Source organism: Trachymyrmex septentrionalis, unplaced genomic scaffold (assembly GCF_001594115.1).
Source record: "Trachymyrmex septentrionalis isolate Tsep2-gDNA-1 unplaced genomic scaffold, Tsep1.0 scaffold20, whole genome shotgun sequence".
In the NCBI taxonomy this organism is placed as follows: Eukaryota; Metazoa; Arthropoda; class Insecta; order Hymenoptera; family Formicidae; genus Trachymyrmex; species Trachymyrmex septentrionalis.
The window spans coordinates 6,052,612-6,075,940 of record NW_017305180.1 but is presented as its reverse complement, the minus strand read 5'-3'; the positions used below and the strand labels follow the sequence as shown (position 1 = coordinate 6,075,940).

At 31.0% G+C, this 23,329-nt stretch overlaps 4 protein-coding genes across 8 annotated transcripts in view; 3 read left to right on the top strand and 1 right to left on the bottom strand.

The window, feature by feature from the left end:
* LOC108747856 (casein kinase II subunit beta) overlaps positions 1-2,380 on the top strand; it is a 3,070-nt gene extending 690 nt beyond the window's left edge. The window contains exons 3-5 of the mRNA XM_018485737.1: positions 1,147-1,248; positions 1,371-1,752; positions 2,272-2,380. Of these exons, the coding sequence (XP_018341239.1) occupies positions 1,147-1,248; positions 1,371-1,752; positions 2,272-2,380 (593 nt within the window). The remainder of the gene's footprint in view (positions 1-1,146; positions 1,249-1,370; positions 1,753-2,271) is intronic.
* Positions 2,381-4,424: 2,044 nt separating this feature from the next.
* LOC108747586 (probable serine/threonine-protein kinase mps1) lies at positions 4,425-10,547 on the top strand. Its single transcript, XM_018485148.1, has 8 exons — positions 4,425-4,751; positions 6,160-7,503; positions 7,764-7,981; positions 8,066-8,591; positions 8,727-8,887; positions 8,965-9,176; positions 9,425-9,808; positions 10,338-10,547. The coding sequence occupies exons 2-8, from the start codon at positions 6,194-6,196 to the stop codon at positions 10,365-10,367; spliced, it is 2,841 nt and encodes a 946-aa protein (XP_018340650.1). The 5' UTR covers positions 4,425-4,751; positions 6,160-6,193; the 3' UTR covers positions 10,368-10,547.
* A 1,070-nt stretch (positions 10,548-11,617) lies between these two features.
* LOC108747682 (nucleolar complex protein 4 homolog B) lies at positions 11,618-14,656 on the bottom strand. Its single transcript, XM_018485320.1, has 6 exons — positions 14,519-14,656; positions 14,302-14,404; positions 13,493-13,906; positions 13,154-13,201; positions 12,696-13,056; positions 11,618-12,424 (listed from the first exon to the last, which is right to left on the bottom strand). Exons 1-6 carry the CDS (start codon positions 14,654-14,656, stop codon positions 11,926-11,928), a joined length of 1,563 nt encoding a protein of 520 aa, XP_018340822.1. The 3' UTR covers positions 11,618-11,925.
* A 227-nt stretch (positions 14,657-14,883) lies between these two features.
* LOC108747684 (delta-aminolevulinic acid dehydratase) lies at positions 14,884-20,416 on the top strand. 5 transcript variants are annotated; one of them, XM_018485322.1, is made up of 6 exons: positions 14,884-15,016; positions 15,869-16,087; positions 18,902-19,049; positions 19,242-19,461; positions 19,541-19,773; positions 20,093-20,416. In XM_018485322.1, the coding sequence occupies exons 2-6, from the start codon at positions 15,960-15,962 to the stop codon at positions 20,378-20,380; spliced, it is 1,017 nt and encodes a 338-aa protein (XP_018340824.1). In that variant the 5' UTR covers positions 14,884-15,016; positions 15,869-15,959; the 3' UTR covers positions 20,381-20,416. The 5 variants fall into 5 exon arrangements, with proteins under 5 accessions (XP_018340824.1, XP_018340826.1, XP_018340825.1 ...); XM_018485324.1 differs by lacking the exon at positions 14,884-15,016 and adding an exon at positions 15,035-15,154; XM_018485323.1 differs by lacking the exon at positions 14,884-15,016 and adding an exon at positions 15,259-15,411.
* The last annotated feature ends 2,913 nt before the right edge of the window (positions 20,417-23,329 follow it).

Here is a 23,329-nt window from a genome sequence, read left to right as displayed (position 1 = left end):
GGGGGGGGGGGGGGGGGGGTATTTAACAATTTAGCAATACATACCTTTTGACACATTTTTATACATATTTTTTTAGACAAATTTAAATCTTTAAATTTTTTCAATCGTGCGAATTGTAGGTTTGTTTTTTTATTAGACTGCGTTAGAACTGTTTTTTCTAAAGCAGAACTTGCATGGTTTAACTTTTTTCTTTTCACTTTATCTTTTATTTCGAAATCATCTATTTCATTGTGTCCATAATGCTAGAATGTTCCATAATTTCATATAGAGTAGAAATTAACAGACCATATTTGAACAATGAGATTAGTCAATTTTCTATCTGTCTAAAATTTATAGGGTTTTCTAGCATAGTGGATACATGAAGTTTAAAGTTTTATATTACATGCTCCAACATGTTTCAACATGCTTCTACTATTAGCTCCTATTTACTCCAACGAGTACATTGAATGAATAGGAACTATGGTAAGAGCATGTTGGAACATGTTGGATACAAACAAACCTCTGTTTTCTATATAGCTCAACTAGTACATACTTTTAAAACTTAAAGTGGAATAGGTACACATTTGATATTTGGCAAAAGAAAGGAGTGAAAAACAGACTTGTGTTTAACACTGGAAAGCCAAATTCAAACAAGAGTAGAATCAGCATTACAAAGAATATTATTTTGTATTCATAATCATTTTATTAACCACCTTATTACATGTATAACTGATGCTGTGCTTTAAAATATACAACTTAATTCTTGTTCTAACTTTATAATTTTTTATTATAATAATTATACACTTTAAATCCTAACACCTTTCCATGCAAATTATGTCTCATTAAGCACTAGGTACTGCATTTTCATATATTTTGTATTAATTTATCATTTAATCTATATCACTGTTAAAAATTAATTAACGTCCTCTCTTTTTTGTAATCTATTTTAGTAGTATTTCTCAAACTAATTAAGAGTCACAAAAAATAACAAACAGATAGATCTCCATTTGTTTAGTGATTATAAATTTTTGAAAATATTGCTTAGTGGACAAAGTTTATTTATTGTTAAAAGTGTATTTCTAATTTCTTTCTAGCATATTTCTGGATCCAAGAATAAAATATGAGACCTCTTTACTATTTATTTATTTCATTTAAATTTTATCTAGGTGGATGAGGACTATATTCAAGATAAATTTAATTTAACGGGGTTGAATGAACAAGTACCACATTATCGTCAGGCATTAGATATGATTCTTGATCTTGAACCTGGTAAGTTGTTTTAATAGCAATAAACTGAATTATTATTGAGTGTATTAAATCAAATGAAAACAAACAAAGATGTATGTCATATGATTACTTCTAACATTTTTTGTTCAATTTTTATTTGTTAGATGATGATCTGGACGATAATCCAAATCAATCAGACTTAATCGAGCAGGCTGCGGAGATGCTCTATGGTCTTATCCACGCACGTTATATACTTACCAATCGTGGCATCGCTCAAATGATCGAAAAGTACCAAGCGGGCGATTTTGGTCATTGTCCACGAGTTTATTGTGAATCCCAACCAATGTTGCCACTAGGGCTTAGTGATGTTCCTGGCGAGGCAATGGTCAAGAGTTACTGTCCTAAGTGCATGGACGTTTATACACCGAAGAGCTCGAGACATCATCATACTGACGGAGCGTATTTTGGAACGGGATTTCCACATATGCTATTCATGGTCCACCCTGAATATAGACCAAAACGTGCAGCAAATCAATTTGTACCTAGGTAAGTATCAGATTACACATCAACATATAAAAGTTTTTTTAGTAATGGAATAATTAATTGCATGGCAAAAGAGATTAAAGTTTAAAATACTATTTTTGATTAGGAAAATTTTAAACTAGAATTTCGTTATTTTATGATTAAATTATATAAATAAAATAAAATCATAATTTATGTAATAAATATATTATGCAAATGTATAAATATTCACTTTTACTAAAGAGATCTCAGTATTGTACGTATTGTACTAATAGATTCTAAATTTTTTCTGTAGATTCTATCAATTTTGAATGATTAGATTTATCTATTTTTGTTCATTATTGTCTATATGAACAAAATAATCATTAAATATAAAAGATAGAGGTGGTTGGCTAATGACCTTAATCTTTTTTTCACGATATGTGTAACATATTTTTTATTGCATTTACTTAAGCATATGTAGCACGTATTCATTCTAAATGTGTAAGAAAAATTTTTCGCGTATATAGAATATGAAATTAAAAGATAATTTTTATTTTCCAGATTATATGGCTTTAAAATTCATCCTGTAGCATATCAGATTCAACAACAATCTGCGTCCACGTTTAAAGCACCATTACGGGCTCTCAACTATAATAACGGGAAACGTTAAAATTATCTTCGGAGTAGCCTAGAATACTTCCTTTCATTACTCGCAATTCCTAATTTCGTCCTTAAAGATTTAAATAAAATATTTTTTATATCTCTGTTTCCTCAATATGTTGTCGCGCGAGGAAGAATACATTCTACAAAGCCGCTCATAACTTTTTCGATTCGTTCATTGTCTCGACGCTCTTAAATTCTTGACATTGTACGAAGAGAAGAGAAAACGAGGAAAAGAGAAAGAAAGAGAGAAGGGGGGAGAGAGAAAGAAAGAAAAAGTCAGAGAGGAGAGCGAGCGTTTAGTTCCGTCGTGTGAATCATTGTCATGTTAATTTAAATTGTAGCAACAATAATTTTTGTGAAGAACCAATATGATGTTTGTATAGAAACTTTGAGCATTATTCATTAAAAATAGAGGGAGGGAGAAGGAAAACACGCTTAGAATAATTACTAGATCATAAATAAGAAGAGAGATAATGATTATAAATAGAACATACCCGTTTTGTACGAATCGCTTGTGTCATCATATTTGCTGCCAAGTAGTTCCTAAACATGTGCAGGAGCGGACTTCCTGGAAAAGTTGAGAAGCGAATAGTACCGGGTTTACATTGGTTCTTTTCAAGACGAGAGATAATGTATAAAGGAGAGAATAGCTATTAAGTATAACTTAATTTAATCGCCGAGTAATTTGTGCGCGAACTGTGACAGAAACGATTTATTATTATTAACAATTGCGTAGATAGTGGACAATTTACAACAAAAACTGTAAAGCGTGAGACAATATTTCAGAGGAGAAGGAGAAGCTTCAGAAACGAAGATTGTGCATTTTCCAATGAGAGAGAAGAGGACTAAGCCGACTGTTTCGGTTTCTATCACAGTTCCCGAGACATTTTTATGGACATTTAGCATCGGTGGGAGGACAATTTCGCAATTAGAAGATAAAATTCTGTGTACGCCATTTTTAACATACAGCAGCAAAACTATTACTAGCATTTCCTTCATTTTTGTATTAAGTACAATCGTTTGTGAAACGATGAGATTGAGTCAAATAGATTTCATATTTCTAAATCGGTTGGTATTAAGGAAAACTGTTGTATTGTATTTTCCACTTTAAATTAAAATATTACTTATTTACATGTTCTTTTTCTTTTATAATTTATACAACAAATTCATTTTAAAGTAGATTTGCATAAATATGTCATTTAATTACTATTACTATATGTATGTCAATTGCATTTACATATAAATTATTAGATCGGTACATTTGTCCGCAATCTGTATTTTATACATATACAAATACAGTTAATTTTTATAAGACTAATGTTAACGTCTCAACTGTGATCGAGCGATTCACTTTTCACTGATTTTTTGTTGCTTATATTCTGCGTAAGCTTTAAAGAAAAGTATATTTTCCATGCGTTAGCAATAAGAATACAAGTTTCTCGTCCAAAAATTCCCTAAATATCAATCGATCAGCGAAACAGTTGTGGTCGAACTTGCACTATGAAAGATTTTATGTTGAAATTTAAAATCAAATAAATTTGCTATTATCAAATCTTAAAAGACCGACTAATTAATTTCTTTATTTAAAAAAAATACGCGAATAATTCGATATAAATTTAATTTAAGCTTATTCTATTAATTACTCGATCATTAAAAATACTTATTACTTATATTTAATATTTTTATTTAAAAGTATACATAATATTTATATATAATCAAATTACATACAATATATAAATAATATATATAATAAATAATATTCTAGTAATATATCAATATTGTTATAATGTATTTCATGAAATATAAATCAATTTTTATATATGAAGATACAAGAACATGACAGATTTTACATTCGAATATCCCGCCAAAGGCGGTGAATTTCTCCCTAAAATATTCTTATCACATTTTGCCGCTAATTGTCCCTAGACATTGACCAATGAACGCCGTGCTGGCGAATTCAAACGTTATAGTCGCCATATGTGACACGGCCGACCGGTAGAGTTTCGAACATCTCGAACAGGCATCAATAGATATTTAAGTTCGAAAACGATGCATGAAGTGACGATGTTATGTAGCGTACACAGATAGAAATCGTACGAATATAACAGAATGTAAATAACATCCTCGCATAACATGTAAACGGGTGTAGATGACTCGTGATGTGCGTGCAGAGTGTACCTTTTGTCGATCGATGATTTGGATCTACAGAGACTACTCCAGACTGTTCAGTTTGACAGGTGCGTGTTTCGTCCACTCGCAACTAAGGTATCCTCCGAATTCTCTTTGGTCTGTGTGCTTTGATCGCGAGACCGATTACTGAAAAATAGATTTGACATCGATTTCTCGATGGATTCCTAGCACACACGTGAGATCTTCAGGTAACTGTTTACTTTGGGGAAGCTTATAGAAATAAAGCTGATTAGAAACCTATCTTGCAGAAAGAGAGATAAGAAAAGAAAAGTAATAAAAAATTAACTCCTATTTATACTATGCTTTTCATAATGACAATAACGAATTTGTTGTTTTGTACAATAATGTCTTTCTAATTAAGGTAATAAAAATCTTTTATTTTGCTCCTTTGATATATTATATAACAAATTATTTGGTAAAAATAAATAATTTCGAAATAAATTTGTCAAGTAGAAATTTGTAATAGTAAGAATTTAATTGTGTTGCAATGGAATATGAAATTAATATTAATTCATACCCAAATGATATGATTTGTGTTCGTATATTGTATATGGGTTGTTTCAATACAATCATTATTTTACGATGAAAACAAGTAGCTATATAGAAAAGTACATATTAATTTTTATATTTTATTTTATTTTAATCTATTATGTAAAATATACATTTAATACGTATTATATGTTTAATACGTATTATATGTATTTATTTTGTATTATATTTGCTATATGAATCTATTATGTATTTAAGTCTTATTTGAGAAATGCTTGCTCTATATAAGAGCAGAGAGAAATAGCAACTTATTCAACTTGTATGTTACACAAACGCTTGATTATAACGTTTTTAAGTTTTATAGATATCTTTTTAGAGCTGCATTAAAATAGAGTTATTTGTTAAGTCTTTATGTCTCAAGATTTTATATAAAGATTTATATAAAGATGATATATTTATTGTATTATTTATATTATTTTATGAAGAAATTGTTTCTATATCATATTGATCATTATTTAGTATATTAGTTTAAGAATTTTTTGGATAAAATATCATATTTTTTATATAAAATTTTGAGACATAAAAACTTAATATATAACTTTATTTTTAATATAGCTCTATCTATATAAAAAGATATTTATAAAACTTTGGAATTTTGTAATCCTTTAATAGAATGTGATAATTTAAAAAAATTATTTTACTATATATATTTGAAGAAGAGATTTATAATAGCTAAAATAATACATTATTATTGAAAAATACATAATATTCGTACATATAATATTGTTATAATTAAGATTATTTTAAATAAATTCAGTAATAAAAGTATATCTATTTTTAGTAAAAAAAATAAGTTTATAAGAGAATTACAGATGTGAACAATATCTTCTGTTAATATTTTATTAAGTCTACTTAGCTTTATATGTCAAAGTTTTTTAATGATTCTTTTTTCTATGCAAATATATATCAAAACAAAATTCACAATTATTGCAACTGGTATAATTTCTGATATTTCATGTTTGTCATAATACTTTTTTTCATAAATTAACTGTAATTAATTATAATACATTTATATATGTGTTCAATTATATTGTTTTTTTCTTATAGAGATTAGTGAAGATTACCTCAAAAATCTTTAATAATGTCGGATCTTACGACAAATACATCTTACGACAGATGCAGTTTTGATAATATAAGCGCCGGCAGATTGCTTACACAGAATGTCACACTACCAAAGTCTCAGCCAGTTCGCCTCAAAGCACTTCTAGCATGTGAAAGCGACGAGGACGATGACGATGAAAGCGAGGAGAAACCCTGTCAATCTGAGGATGAGTTAGACAATTTCAAGCCTTTGCCGCAAGACGACTTTGTTGAAGTTCTACAAGAATCGTCTGTACTTAAAACAAACAGTTCGTTATCAATTGAGTCAACGGACGGAGCCTTGAAAGCTACGTGTGTACTGCCAAAAGAAAATATTGAAGTTGTGACTAACACTTCTATACAAAAAGGACTAAATTTTAATAGGGAACCATGTAAAGTTAGTGATATAAATTCTGAAAATCATATTTCACTTAACGATTCGAATAAACTAGAGACTTGCAGCTCTAAACACGAGGAAAACTCACAAGAATATCACATTGCAACAACATTTGCTTCGGGGAATCAAGCAAATACTGTTTATAATCATTCGACAAATGTAGCCTTACCTCCACCGTTGCTGTCAGTTTATAAAGGGGATTATAACATAGATTCAAATAAGAATTATCAAACTATAAATAGCGATCAGTTACATCACGAAAATGTTTATATGTCAGATATATTAAATAAAAGAAAAGAGGGATCTGTGTATAGCACATCAGGAGAGAATAAGACGTTATTAACTAGGAATAGCGAGTTGAATCTAAGTAAGGATGATCAACGATACAAAGGCACATACGGTTTCATCGAGCAGGCAAATAAGGATAATAAGGAGGAATCTCAGAAGATTACGAACACTCTGTCAGAATCTGCTACTTGTATATCCCAGACGTCTGAAAACCTGATGCATGCTGTAAGATATAGTACACAAAAGAATGTTGCGAAATATGAAGCGAATGAAAAGTATACACCCGCGAAAAATACGTGTAAGGAATTTAATACATCCTCTCTCAGTGAAGCGAGCAAGTCATTAGCTACGATTAATCATTTGGTTTTGGAAACTCCATTAAAACATATGCAAGTTAATGTGCATCCGAGTTCGTGCACATCACACAAGCAGTTGTTTCAAACTCCACAGAACAAACTATCTGGGGATCTGAACAAGAATCAAACTCCTTCCACAATATTGTCCAATTGGTATCATAATATGGTACATACACCGATGGAAAGGAAAAACTTTCTTACGAGGGACCAAGTGCAAATATCTAAGAATGCAATTTGTACACCTATCGTGGATAAACCTGATTCTTCGAGGTTTATAGTATACTCTAATTATTTTACAATTTTATGTATTAGAAGTAAATAATGTTTAATTAATTTTTTTAACAACAAAACTGCTCTTATTTTTAGGATCAAAATATATTAAATTCGTAATTATTAGACAATTTGTTATGAAAAATAAGACTTTTATTTGAGACCTTATTTTTATTCTTCGTTAAGTCTGAAAAGAAATGTCATTCTTTCATACAGATTCGAACAGTCAGAGAATATTAATTTTAAATTTTATTATTTAGATACTTTGGAATGGATGTAAAAAATGTGAGGCGGCCTTTAACAGATACGACGGTGCCCAGAGAGTCTTTGGTTCATCCTGTGGAATCAAAAATGCTTATGCATACACGTTCTGAGGTAAAAAATATGACATCTGAGTCACAAACACAAGAGGATAGAAATAAGAAGACAAATGGACCGTTAAATGTGAAATTAATGCAAACAGAAACAAATTATAAAAGTAAGCATTGCTATGTGTCAAATTATATGTAATTAAATCTAAATTATTATGATTGCATTTTATTATGTGCATTATTATATTCAGATCTGAAATCGATGGAACCTATCGAGGAAGTAAAGGAGAACAAACAGTCTAATGTGCTAGGAAATAGAAATACTGTACAAAATCAAAATGAAGACAAACAGATAATTGGTTCTAATATGGATATGAAGATAATACATGATTTTCGAAAGCACAGCGAAGAACATAACATCGTTCCGAATGCGAATTGCAAGAATTCGCATTACTCCGCCCCCGAGAGACAAAGCAAGGAGATGCAAATTGTAGATAAAATGACAAACGTGCAGTTCACTGTACCGTTGAGCATTTCCCCGCAACAACAAAGCAAAACATTAATTATGAAAGATAAAGAATATTTGATCCTAGGCTCCCTCGGCCGGGGAATGAGCGGCGAAGTTTTGAGAGTGCAAGATGTATCCTGCGGCGAGTTACGCGCCATCAAATGCGTTGACTTGAGCAAGATGGACAAAGACTCAGCTCAGGGCTGCTTGGATGAGATTTCCATGCTGCGTAAATTACAGGCACCCTGCGTTGTCAAAATGTTCGATTAGTAAGTATATATTGCAACATTATAAATTCAAAGATAACAATTCCGTATGATGAAAATATTTTTTGGAAGCTGTTAGTGTGGTATCTAATGAATCTAAAAATTAACGAAGTTTTTAATTTCATTTAATTGTTTCAGTCAAATCAAAGACTCTATGGTTTATGTGTTGATGGAAATGGGCGATACTGATCTTAGTCGACTTTTGAAATCCATGTCTCAAGAGAAGCAAATCTCTCTTACAATGATTCTCTATTACTGGACTGAAATGCTCACAGCTGTAAAACACATACATGATAATGGTAAAAAAATAATACGCTTAATTGCAGATATATAATCATATTTTTCATTTTGTAACAAAATACATTTTTGTGTTTAGGAGTCATACATTCAGATTTAAAGCCAGGGAATTTTTTACTAGTACGAGGCCGACTTAAATTAATAGATTTTGGAATTGCCTCCAATCTAAATTCGGATATGACATCCGTTGTAAAAAATAATACGATTGGAACGTTAAATTACATTAGTCCAGAAGCCTTAATGGATATTAGTGGAAACGGAGATTCGCCTACACACCACGTTAAATACAAAGTAAAATAGGATTAAATAATTAATAATCCAAAATAGATTAGTTTTTTGTAATTATTAAAAAAAATATTTTGATAAAATGTTTAGCTATATTAGAATCACTTCAATTAAAGTCAGATTGAAATTAGAACTTACTTAAATGCATAACTAGATTAAAAGTTCATATCTCAATATTGAAGTTTGAAATTAAAAATTTATAAATTGAAAAGTGTATAGAATGGATAAAAATTTCTATATTTTTTTGCTGACAGATAAGTTTCAAGTCAGATGTATGGTCATTGGGGTGTATATTATATAGTTTGGTATATGGATATACCCCCTTCCAGCATATACGTACTCAGTGGGCAAAAGTGAATGCTATAACTAATCCAAAACCGAATATTTCGTTCTCTACTACAAATAGCGAAAATCGTCAGATTTGTGAACGCACGCCGCCTGTTCTAATCGACGTCATGCGCAAGTGTCTTCAGCACGACCCAAAAGCAAGACCCACAGTGTCACAACTGTTGCAGGTGCAATATGTGCCTTCTATGCCGAATACTGCACCGATTTCAGTGCCTTCCGACATCCCAGCGAATGTCCTTGTGAAGATAAAGCATGCTTTGAATGAAGATGAATGGCGATTATTAGTCCAGGTAAGAATTTATTCTAATCCTTTTGTTCTAAAAATCTGGAGACACTGTCTCGGCGCTAAGCATGGCGCGAGACACTGCCGTGTCTCTTTTACGCGAATTATTTTTACATGAATATAAGTATAAAAGATATTATATAAAAGTGCATTTGTGAGAAAAAATCTTTTTATATAAAGAGCAATTTCCTTTATCAAATGTTATCGTAAATTAGCTTAGTACTTTATAGTTTTTACTTTTAAATAGTTGTTTTTAAAATTTTGAAGAATTATAAATATTAATTTTAATATTTTATAATATGTACGTACAGAAAAAAAAATTAATTTTTTTAGTTCTGTAGCAAGACGTTGTAATTACTTTGAATATGGAAATTGTTTTTGCTTTTAAGCCTGACGTTTTTAGTTACATGTAAACTTTGTATAATATTTAAAAGATTGATAATTACATAAATATAGTAGTTTCATTATATATTATTACTAAATAAATGATCCAATTAAATCAAAATTAATAACCTTTTATTATGCTATTTTTTCAGGTGTTAGACACAAAGCGACATCATACATAATGATACTGTAATAACTTATCGATATTAACATAAACGATGTACATAAAAGCGTTTGTATATACATAAGAGACATTATGCAATGAGGCGCAAATATACAGAATGTGACATACAAGGAAGGCTAATGATAAAAATAATATACATATATAGAAATACATTTATATAAAAAGAGAAATATAAGATCCCGAATAGAGATTATAATTAAAACTGCAATTGAGTTATGCTTACCTATGTGTTATAAATACAAAGTTTTGTATATTAACAGCACTATATCATGAGTTATTTGTTAAATTAAAATATCTCAGTTTATTATCTCGTATTCCTGCATACAAAAAATTGCTATTCGAGAATGTTACGTATGGTAACCGGCACATTTATTTTGCAAAATATGCAAATTACTTATGGTATGGATTAAATATTTATCCATTAGCGACCCCATTGCTTAGTAACATCAAAAGAAATGAATAGCTTCAACCCTTTCGCTGCACCGAACAGAAGTTCATTTTTGAAAAATTAAAAGTGATGTAAAATTATATAAATTCTATTTTTATATATGCCAAATAATGAATTAGCATGTAGTTTATTTCAGCTTCGACTTAATGATCTCGATTAAAAAATAAAATTTCACAAGTATGTTTTTTTATTTAACCACAAATAATTATCGAAATAAGTATTTATAAATATGTACAAATGTTATCTTTATAATTCAAATACTTGACGTCAAAAATAAAATAAGTCGCACGTATTACACAATAAAAAATAATATGAGAGACTTTTCATTAATGTAGATTACAATTGTTTTATCTTTTAAATAACACAAAAATAACATTCTTTTTTGTAAATTATTTATTAATATATAAAATTATCGAGAAAGAAGAATTACTTGATCGCAATCACAGACAGATTAATATTTCATGTGTCACATGACAAAGCTTTTCAAGCCTGTCGATTGGCTGCAGGACAGAGAAGTTCTCGGATGTCCCAGTTCTGCAGCTAATCAACACGTTTAAAAAGTTTGTCGAATAACACATGAAATATTAGGTTAATATTTGTTTTTATGATATTTTTTACATATGTATATACGTATATGTGCGTGTATATATATATACACATACATACATATTTAGAACGTATGATGAATTAAAATTTCATAAATTCTTACCATACTTATAAACAAACTGCAAAATGATAACAATTTTATAACGTAAGGAACAGCGAAAGAATTAAAAAATACTAATCAAATCAATGTTACGCACTTATAATTTATGCAAGAAACATAAAGCTATCAATTTACATATAACTGAGATAGATAAACAACAAAAAGCGAGTGTGCATTTTTTTTTTTTGTATCATAATCGATGAATTATGCACGAACTCATTGAAATATTTCAAACGTAGATGCTCAACGCCACAGAAAAATATACTGTATTGTTTTTCTTGTAGATATGCCATATAAAACACAAAAAGTCTTTATCTTTCACCTGTCACACCAACGATTTTCAATGACGACTCTTTTCTCATATATTGTATTTTCGGCGTCGCGATCACGCCGTGTACAGGATCAATGAGTGAGCTGCCAATATTGCAACAATTTTTCTCCCTTCGGCAGTGCCATAGAGCTTGGTCTTTCGAATGTCAGCATGATTTCTTTGACTTTGTTCTTCAATTCGCTTTCAAAGAAATGACTTCCAGTGCGTTCTAATGCCGATGCCATGTCGTACTCAACCAAGGGCAGTGACTCACGAATGAAACGCGCAGCACTGGCGATGCTGGGTAAAATATGCCACTGCAATGCCCGGATCTCCCAGAGACTGCTGAGCAATGCGTTGCTCAGCAATGGGTCACGCTCTTCCATGAGAAACGGATCGCCGGCTCCGGTGCTCGCATTTGAAGGGGCCTCGCCACCCTGCGGGTGATCTATCAGTCTCTTCAGTCCTGGATGTCGAAGCAACAGGTTACCCACGAAAAGCAGAATTATCAAAATATCCTCTGATGGTGCGACTAATGTTAGACGTGCGAGTCGCTTCGCGAACGCTGCTACTAATGCTTCTGGTAGATGTCTAAAAAAAAGAAAGGTCGAATTTTCAGATAATTTTATGTGAAATTATATTCGATTCTTCGTTTTATTCTTAATTTCTGTAATTTTCTCAATTCTTGGAATGGGATTATATTTGTGCGTATTTGTCGTATGACAAATTTTTCAAGTTGATTAGCTATGGAATAGAGAGATACGAGAATTTCTGTCCTGTAGCCTTTGTCGTACAATAAAAACGCACAAATATAATGCTACTCCTGATATATGCGATTCTGCTATAATCATAAAATACTTACGTAGAACTGAGAAATAGATCGGACAAGTAGAACAGACGAGCCTTATATTTCGTATGAAAGATCTCAGGTTCAAACATCGAATACAACTTGGTAAAAATATTTGGATATTCTAAATTGTGTTTGGTGACAAGTATGAATACGCCTTGCAGTGCGAGCACTCCAACAGGACCGTCTGCGTCTAGGGAGTCCATCAAAAAGTCGGTTAATAATATCGGTTTTTCTAAATGCGACATGACTCGTTCCAATAAAACTATTAGCAACTGTTTGTGCAACTGCGGCGTTAATTCCCAGTGCATAATGCAAGCCCAGACTTTGTTTAATGCGCGTTTAACATTGGATTGATCCCACGTAAATACAGCATCTGATAAAAAAAATTTAAGATACATTATACGTTAATGAAATCATAATTTGAATAGCGATAACGTAAATTATGTTATATTTTATATAACTTATATTACCTTGTTGCGGTCCACACAAAAGTTCCTTATGTTCTGATACTTTAGATGCTGAAATATACAAACATCAATTGTACTATTTATATTTGTAAGATTATAAATATAAAATAAATAAATAAAAAACTATCAATCTATGTTAAAAACTTAAGGGATCAAAGAATTAAGCATTGTAAATATTTGAAGACTTATTAGCAGCACTAGCGTTTAATTGAATGCTTCATATATTTATACAGAGTTTGCAATATTGTGTAATAAAACAGTTAAAGAAATATACTTATGTAGAGTGTGTATAATTGGATTATTTTATATAATAGCTCAAAATTTAAAGAAAAAAAGATTTACCTTCTTCTTCTTTTGGCAGTGGTATTTTGTCTATAAGTTCCAGAAGATTCTTTATATAAACTTCCTTCGGTTGTCTTTTCGGGGTGAGAGAAGGTAGACATCTCCATGTATAATACAAAACGTCAGGACAGCTGGTGACCTCTTGAAATCTCGATATTAAATTAGTATTGTCCTTTTCAGGAGACAGTAGAGTCATGAGGATAGGTTTTAAACGATGCAGAGGAAAGTGATATCCTGGGTTATCGCGCGGCTCCATTAGAGCTTTACCCTCTTCAGCCATTAGCTTCATTGCAGTGGTAAGGGCTTGTAATTGAATAGCCAATCGACTTTTCTCCATAGATACTAGTACTTTCTTCCAAACTTCCTCGTAGCAATTTCTCAGCCAAGTAGTATAGCGAGATTCTGGGCTAGGTTCTATTTCATATATAATATAATGTACAATATTAAAATATAAATCCTTAAACATATAGTTCTGTAGAAATTTTGCATATAATACAAAATGTATAGAATAATAAGTTTATTCTTTATGGCTGCAGTCATACTTTCTTAAAATAAAATAGAAACAATTAAATATCAAAGAGGACAAAAATTAAAAGTCCAAGAAGTTCAATTATCAACTTAAAACTTGTTTCTTTTTTTAGTTAAATTTTTTATACTTCATCTTCCCTTCCTTTCTGTTCACGTTGGAGAAAGAAAGAAAAAAGGTGAACAGTGCAAGACGTTTAGGTAAAAAGAATAGTCTTTTAAATACTATTCCTATTTATCATCTACAGCCAACATAAAAAATAAAGCAAGTTGTTCAATCTTACCCGAAATGGTAAGGGCTATTGTACTCTCCATATACATATCACTACGCTTCAACACTTCCACGAATATCGTTTCTATTGTGAGCAGGCACGAAGAAGTAGCTTCCTACAAATTAAAACAGAGCTCTTTGGAACGTTCTTAAAAACGTTAAATTCGTTCATTTCCTAAATTCAGGCACCAGGAAATGCGCAAACTGAGGGTCAGTGTGATTCTACTTACGTCCCAGTAGCTGATTATCTCCAACAGGTTGTTCGCGTACTTTCGCGAGGAGAGAAACTCTTGGGCCCGCTGTCGCAGCATCCTTGACATCACCCTCTGACCCGTGGAGGCACCCGGTAAATTCGATGCGTCCGTCATCGCTATTCGATCTTACCACGCCGTTCTCGAGAAAAACTTTGCGGAAACTACGCTGACGGCAGCAGGTAGCCGAGAACGTTTGACGGTGTGGACAGCTGTTCCGGCGCCGCTATCGTTCACGGAATATCACGCGTCTTTGACATAAAGGCGACTGTAAAAAATCACCACGTCTAGTAGTCTGGTCCCGTCGTCGTCCAGATTAGGTTAGGTCAGATTAGGGTTAGATCAAGAAGATGAAGTTAGGGTTAGGTTGAGGCATGCGCCGTGTTGTGTTCTCGTGGCAGTAGTGGCCAGTAGTACTTGAATGGATTTTCAAGCTCACATTTGCATTGATTGGGTTAAAAACGAAGAGACACCGAGGTAGAATTTGGACAAATATTTCCTTGTTCTAATTGGTACAATCACGGTGTTCAATGTTTCAAGTGATGTGATACGAGCTTAAAACTTCGTGGAAAATTTCGAACTTGCTACTGTCAATTATAAAAATAATGAATAATGGTTATTTTCTTGACATTCGACGTTTATTTTGCGATAAAAATTACTAACGTGTATTGTGAATGAGAAATATATGTATATACTTATACTTTAGCATTCTGCATGTTAACCCTGTTACGTCACGTTCGCGTGGCACGAAGCTGTATTTTTAGTGTGTCACGTTCATCATACGTTAGGCTCACGAATCATCAACTCTGTGAATTTGAAAACATTATCTTGCATTAATTACACGTTATTCGTAAAGAATTTTGTACAATCATGTATGTTCTTAATTATTTTTGTCAATTTTACGTCCTTTTCTACCAATGTAGAAAACTCAATTTAATCCTGATTTAACTTATGCTTTGTTTGTTTTTTTGGAATTATGCTTTTTTTACGTAATTTAATTTTAATCGTGGTTTAAATAATTTTATCTTTTTCTAGTTCTAAGAATTAGACAAAGAACAATAAATTGAACCAAAATTAAAATTAATCTATATTAGTAGAAACGTATTAGAAAAAGATAAGACATGAGTTAAACTGAGATTAAAGCTAATCTATATTGATAAAAATAGATATTAAAGAGATTTCTCTTCTAATGCACGAAAGGTATTTTATTGTGTAGCTGAATTATTTTTGTAACCGTTTTATTTTATGTAATTGATGTACTTATTTATATATTTGCATTGCTTTTAGTAAGTTATATTATTTATTTTGAGTATGTGTATCTTCAATTAGTCATCCAGATATTAGACTGATAAAATCAAGTGTGCATCTGTAAGAAGAATTACTGTGGATCTTTACTGCAAGCAGACAACAAATTAGAGCAATGAAGATGACAACAGTTCTGGCTAAGCACACTCTTCACAGTGGAATTTTTCATCCTGTCCTACGAGAATGGCAGTCACCAAATGTTGAGATCACTATTAATAATCTTATGTATCCAATATTTGTTTCGTAAGTAGCACATGTGATTACTGTATATATGATATATACAAATATACATGTTTTTTTAATTAAATTTATAGGCAGTTTATAAATATGATCTATATGTTTAAATATATAGATATGTTAATCCAAATAAGGTGGATACTAAGTACTGTATAAGATTTTAAAGAATTTTTTCTCACATAAATTTAAGATGAAAACTTCATATGTTTGAAACAGCTTAGTTTAAAGATACAAAGTATCAAAATTGAAGGAACGTTTTCTTTTTAAATTTTGAAAATCACTTGAGTTATTTTGATGATACTCTAAACTATACAAAATTTTATTAAAATAACTCGAGAGCAATTTTCATAATTTTTAGAAAAAAACAAATTTTTTCTTTGATAATTTGTATCTTTGAAACTGTAAATTTATATTTTTGAAAACCATTTTATGGTCACAAAACGTATGATAACAAAATTTTCATCTTGAACTTGTATGATGAATTACCCCTTAAAATCTTTTAGAGTACTTAGTGTCCACCCTATATATAATATACGAGGTCTGTTCAAAAAGTATCGCGAATTTTGTGTTTTTTCAAAAATTATTTATTTATTCATGAATATCTATTTTGTCCTCTTCAAAGTAATCCCCATCAGATATTATACACTTGTGCCAACGTTTTTCCCAATCCTCGAAGCACTTCAAAAAATTATTTTTTGTGATCTTGTTCAGCTCCTCCATCGATGCCGTCTTTATCTCCTCAATCGTAGCGTAGCATCGTCCTTTCATGGACCTCTTCAGTTTCGGGAACAAGAAAAAGTCACAGGGGGCCAGATCTGGGGAATACGGTGGCTGCGGCATCATTAGTGTGTTGTTTTTGGTCAAAAATTCGCGCACAAGCAACGATGTGTAAGCAGGGACGTTATCATGGTGCAAAAGCCAATTTTTGTTCTTCCACAAATCCGGGCGTTTCTGGCGGATTGCTTCGCGCAAATTGCGCATAACTTGCAGGTAATATTCCTTATTGACCGTTCTACCCTGTGGCAAGAACTCATGATGCACCATGCCCCTGCAATCGAAGAAAACTGTAAGCAAAACCTTCACATTCGACCGAACTTGGCGCGCTTTTTTCGGTCTTGGCTCGTGCGGCAGCTTCCATTGGGATGATTGAGCTTTGGTTTCCACGTCATAACCATAAACCCATGATTCGTCACCAGTTATGACCCTCTGAAGCAAATTTGGGTCGTCGCGGACAGAGTCCAACAGATCCTTCGCAATGTTAATGCGATGCTGTTTTTGGTCGAAATTGAGCAATTTTGGTACGAATTTCGCGGCGACCCGTCTCATGCCCAAATCATTGGTAAAAATCGAATGGCACGAGCCAATCGATATGTTTAGGTCCTCAGCAACCTCTCTAACGGTGATTCGACGATTGGCCAATACTATTTTCTTCACTTCATCAATGTTTTCGTCTGTTGTTGACGTGCTCGGGCGTCCGGCACGCTCTTCGTCGTTCACATCTTCTCGGCCCTCTGAGAACATTTTGTACCACCGATAAACGTTGCTTCGGTCCAAGGTAGCTTCACCATAAGCCACAGTCAACATTCGGAATGCGTCCGCGCACTTAATATTGTTTTTCACACAAAGTTTGATGCAGATTCTTTGATCCATTTTTTGGAATAGGCAAAAATCGAAGACGAGCCAAAACACGTGCAAGCAAAGCAGTTGTCAAAAATTAATTGAACATTCAAAATGGTCGAACTTGTCGGCATAAGTGAGAGACATGAGTACCAACATAACACCACAAAAAATCGAAAATCGAATATATGTAACCCGCGGACATTCAAAATTCGCGATACTTTTTGAACAGACCTCGTAAATACAGGGTCTTATTTTAATCGATCACCTTAAATATCTCTTAAACAGTGCATTTTAAGGAAAAATGTTTCAGACAAAAGTTTTGGGACTTTGAGGGGTACATAAGATGGTGCCATTGGTTTGACCTTGGATGGCATCATCAAGGTCAGAGCAAGGTCACTTTGGATTTTTTAAATGAAACTCCCTATTTTGTATTATGTGTTCTTGTTCTTGTACCTTTTCTCGAGAGCTTTCCAAAACACTATAATTAAGTTTATTTTCATTAAATTATTTTTCGAATTATAAGACTTGCGAGTTACAGCACCGCCGGTATTAGCATTACCCAAGGTGTCTGATCGACGGCTAAAATCTCTTGAATGTTGTTCGGGATGACCTGGATAAGATTGTCTTATTTTTATTTTTATTTTTATTATTAAAAATTCATTTCTACATAAAAATAAAAATAAGAGGTACAACCTCCAATGACGTTGAACTTGACAAATATTATTCAGAACATGATCCTGAATGAACAACATTTAAGAAGTTTTAACCGTCGGTCGGCACCTTGCGTAATGCGAATGCAGTGCTGTAAGCTTGCAAGCCTTATAACTTGAAAAGTTATGAAAATGAACTTAATTATAATGTTTTGGAAAGCTCTCGAGATAAGTTACAAGAATACATAATGAAAAATGGGGAGTTTTGTTTAAAAAATTCAAAGTAACCTTGACGACACCAAGACCAAAATCAAATCAGTGGCATCATCTTATGTCCCCCTCAAAGTCCCAAAACTTTTGTCTGAAACATTTTTCCTTAAAATACACTGTTCAAGAGATATTTGAGATAATCGATTAAAATGGGACATTTTGTGACCCTGTATATATGTGTGTGTGTGTGTGTGTGTGTGTGTAAACCAAGCTATATTATATGTATATTACATTTATTTATGCTTGATAAAATACATAAAACTTTTATATATGGTTGTAGGGATGCAGAAGATGCTAAAGAACCTATTAATAGTATGCCTGGTGTATATCGCTATGGAATTAATCAGTTAGAAAAGATGTTACAACCTTTGGTTGCAAAAGGTTTACAATCTGTTTTATTATTTGGTGTAACACGATATCTTGAAAAGGTAACATTTATAAAGCATATTATATTTTTTTTAAACTGTGCAGAATATCATAAAAGTCAAATAATTCTATAATTTAATATTTATTTTAAAGTTATTATAACTTTAATTCAATATTATTAAATATTTAATTAGGGAAGATTTATAATAAAAGAGTTCTATTTAAAAATTTAATTAGAGAGCTTTTGATTTTAGGATGAAATTGGAAGCAATGCCGATAGTGCAAGGAATCCTGTTATTCAGGCTCTACCATTATTGCGAGAAAAATTTCCTAATCTATTAATAGCATGTGATGTTTGTTTATGTCCATATACAAATCATGGACATTGCGGTATTCTCAACAATGATGGTAGCATAAACAATGCAAATAGTATTCAGCGGATTGCTGAAGTTGCTGTATCATACGCAAAAGCTGGTAACAGTTTGTTTTTGCTGAAAATTGCTCCTAATGTATAAGTATGTAATTATGTTTTATAACTGTTAATACATTACAGGAGCGCAAATTGTTGCACCATCTGATATGATGGATGGTAGAATTAGTGCAATAAAGCAAGGTCTAGCTGCCGCTGGATTTTCCAATAAAGTAGCAGTTTTATCATATGCTGTAAAATTTGCATCAGGACTTTACGGCCCTTTCCGAGACGCATCGCAATCTGCACCAAAGTTTGGCGATCGCAAGTGCTACCAGTTGCCTCCTGGGAGTAATGGGTTGGCAGCCAGAGCTGCTGTAATATTCTTACTTACTATAACACTTATATTATAAGATAATAACAATACAGACCTACGAGTCGAGTACTTATATTTTTGCAATTATATTAAAAGATATTGAATGAGAGATAAAATATCAAAGTCTCTGAAACATTCCGATTTGATAGATTTTATTCTATCTTGCGCGTCTTATATTATAAGAGTAACTATAATTGTTATTCTTTAAATTTTAAATGTCATAAATATATGTGTGTGTGCGCGCGCGTGCGCGTGTGTGTATTATATGCAAATATGTTATGTATGTATAATATACAGAATATTTATTTTATTTTTCTAAGGCAAGAGATGTGAATGAAGGAGCGGATATGCTGATGGTGAAACCAGGATTACCTTATTTGGATGTAATGCGACATACAAAGGATGCGCATCCAGAATATCCTTTATTTGTATATCAAGTATCAGGAGAATACGCTATGCTGTATCATGGTGCACAAAATGGTGCAATCAACTTAGAGAATGTACTCAACGAGATATTGCTTTCTATGAGAAGAGCAGGCGCTGATTGTATCATAACGTACTTTACGCCATTAATTTTGGATATGTTGCAACGAAAAAGCAAGTTATAATTAGTTATAATTAGAAATTAGCATGAAATAAAAAAATAAATTTATATAAAAATTGTATGCAAACATTTTTTTTATATTAGACAGCATTCATCTTCTTCCGTTTGTTTCTCGCAATCAAAGTTTGTTCTCTAAAATTATTAGGATTATTAGGATTCCTTTAAAATTTTCAGTCTTAGTTTTTAATCAATGCAATTTAATCAATTTTTGTGTCTGTCGAAATTAGTCTCAATTTTTCTTAATGAAGATTACGAATGGACATTCAGTCCTTATTTGAATATGCAAAAATGCCTGTTTAGAAACTCTTCAACAATATTGAGAAGCAAATAGTCATTAAATTAGTTTATTAATGTTACATTATTAATATTATTCATAAGTGTTTCTAACAAATCTAATTTTTGGCTCGGGAAACATCTATTGAATAGCGATGATATGGATCAAATATTGCATGACGTGAATTAAAAACTAATTCCTAAAATTATTAACACTAAAGTCTACTTATAATAAGCGTTTATTTGTTTCAAATAATTTTCAATTTCTTTGATACATCATTTTAAAATACTTTTGATTTCTTTATTTTATCAAACAGCTTGAAGTGACTGTTGGCTTCTACTATTTCTTAATCTCATATCATTAATGTTTAAGTATTATCTGTCAAGTCACTTTTGAGAGTTTCTTTGTCGTAAATACTTAAACATTAATCCACTTTAAATTATTTATTACTCTATTATTTTTTAAAAATTTTAATTCATCATTTGGACAATTATTTTTTATAAGCATGAAAAAACAATGATATAGAAAATTATTGCACATTGTATTATTTTACGCCATCATAAATTGCATCATTAAATTGTAGACTAATTATCAATATATCAGTTAACTAATTATAGAAAAAGAAAGATGTAGGATAACATACATAAAATTAATTTTATATATTTTAATGAACTAACAATAGTACAAATTTTACAAATTTTGTCAATTATTTTAAATCTTAGCGATGTGATATCACATGTTTCGTCATTCACACGTAGATTTGTCTCTGTGTTAGTGGAATAATTTCGTAGTACAATAAAGTAAGGCGTACCATTTACGTAAAGGCGTTCCATTTAATTCACTACCTGTGGTAACGGATAAATACCGTTAGACTAAATGGTGCCACGGTGCGTGCAAACTCACCGGAATAATGCAACCCGTTCTACCCATCATCATCTGTTTTTTTTTACATCCATGTAGCCTTATACTTCCGTAAAACAAATTCTTATTATTTCGACTGGAAAAATTAGAACTGGAAAATGTGTATATCAATAGATTAAAGATGTTGATACATCACAGTAGATAGATGATATAATAAGACAAAACTAAAGCGAACTTTTATACGATTTATATATACTTTTATAATTATCTTTACAATTATTTTTTTCTTTTGATTATTAAAATGAAAAATTGTTAATGTTATCCAGTATATTGAATATCACATCGTGATATTTACGTATAACAAATAGTAAGTGTATAAATAAAAAACTACAGTTTTATTAAAAAATTATATAATTATATTTAGAATATTTTTAAGGAATATACATGTTTAGTATTTTATGATTGTGTTATAATGATATGAACATATATTTAATAATTTATTTTCAAATATTTCATGAGAACTTGTATTGAAGCATTTATAAATAATATTTATGTAAAAAGGGAAACAGAGAAGTTCTTATTGAAATATTACAACAATTCGATAATAACTTGTTCCACACACACACACACACACACACACACAATCTTATGTTATAGAAAATATATTTTTTCCATCCAATAAATAAATCTTTTTTCCAATATAATAAAAGTATTTATTCCACATTGTTTCTAACATGAATTAACAATTTTACAAAAAAAAATATATTAAGAGCTATATAAAAATAGCTGCGATATCTTGTATCTTTTTGTATTATTTCCTTAAATAACTAATTTATTCTATATTGCTGTTAATAGATAATAATAATCATAATAATAAGTTAAAAGGCAAATGTGTATACATTTCTGTTGCGGTCTTTGCACCAGGATTTGCGACGATCTTTTACGTCCCTGCAAAAGTGATTCAACTTATGAAACATAATTGCGTCCACTGTAGATGCAACTGTTCTTATTCAAACATGATGGATCCGGCTTCCTTTCTTTGCATGATTAAAAATGATATTTATTCATTTATTTAAAATATTTTTTTTAATTTATTCAAATCATTTATTATTGTTTATTCAAATAATTTTTTTATTTGTCGGTGAGATACATGTTAAACATTTCATCGAAAATATTAATTTTTCTTTTGTTGAAAATTCTTTCGAATAAGATTTTTATATTTATAACACGTTTAAGAAATGGTTTTTTTTTTGTTAAAGCAGATTAATCATTAACAAATTAATAATTTGAAATTAATAACATATAGCATATGTTTAACAAAATGTAAGACGTGGATGTAAAGTAAAAAAAATATGCAAAAATTGTACTCATAATCATAATTTAAGAATTATTTCCGGGAAAAGACGTTATATATATATAGCCATATTTTATATATAATTATATATAATTCTTATCGTGATGTAAAAATTCGTTCGGTTTTTTTAAATAATTTTGTCCTACAAAATTTGAACATAATTTAGATTGTCATTAGAGTCATTTTTCAATATTAAAGTTTCCGTAAGTATGTGGAGGTGGCTCACTGGAATGAATTAGTTTGTAGGTATTGTAATTATAAAATTATATATAATTTGTCTCTGAAGATGACTCAAAAATGAGCCGAAATGTAAGCGGGTTATTTAATAAAGACTTTTGTGTTGTATCCACATTATTTATTTTGCGTAACAATTATCGCGTTTGACTCCTATTGCCCTATTTTACCTATTTTCTTTGTGATTAATAAGGAGTCTTTACGAATACTTATATATATATATATATATA

What these genes read in the sequence shown, in the direction of transcription:
- LOC108747586 (XM_018485148.1), top strand. Translation starts at nt 6,194, where the DNA reads ATGTCGGATCTTACGACAAATACATCTTACGACAGATGCAGTTTTGAT. An exon ending in GATAAACCTGATTCTTCGAG is followed by an intron (nt 7,504 to 7,763) that starts GTTTATAGTATA and finishes TTTATTATTTAG; the next exon opens with ATACTTTGGAATGGATGTAA. An exon ending in AATGGCGATTATTAGTCCAG is followed by an intron (nt 9,809 to 10,337) that starts GTAAGAATTTAT and finishes CTATTTTTTCAG; the next exon opens with GTGTTAGACACAAAGCGACA.
- LOC108747682 (XM_018485320.1), bottom strand. Translation starts at nt 14,656, where the DNA reads ATGACGGACGCATCGAATTTACCGGGTGCCTCCACGGGTCAGAGGGTG. An exon ending in AGATAATCAGCTACTGGGAC is followed by an intron (nt 14,405 to 14,518) that starts GTAAGTAGAATC and finishes TTTAATTTGTAG; the next exon opens with GAAGCTACTTCTTCGTGCCT. An exon ending in GATCTATTTCTCAGTTCTAC is followed by an intron (nt 12,425 to 12,695) that starts GTAAGTATTTTA and finishes TCTTTTTTTTAG; the next exon opens with ACATCTACCAGAAGCATTAG.
- LOC108747684 (XM_018485322.1), top strand. Translation starts at nt 15,960, where the DNA reads ATGAAGATGACAACAGTTCTGGCTAAGCACACTCTTCACAGTGGAATT. An exon ending in ATGTATCCAATATTTGTTTC is followed by an intron (nt 16,088 to 18,901) that starts GTAAGTAGCACA and finishes ATATGGTTGTAG; the next exon opens with GGATGCAGAAGATGCTAAAG. An exon ending in GGTTGGCAGCCAGAGCTGCT is followed by an intron (nt 19,774 to 20,092) that starts GTAATATTCTTA and finishes TATTTTTCTAAG; the next exon opens with GCAAGAGATGTGAATGAAGG.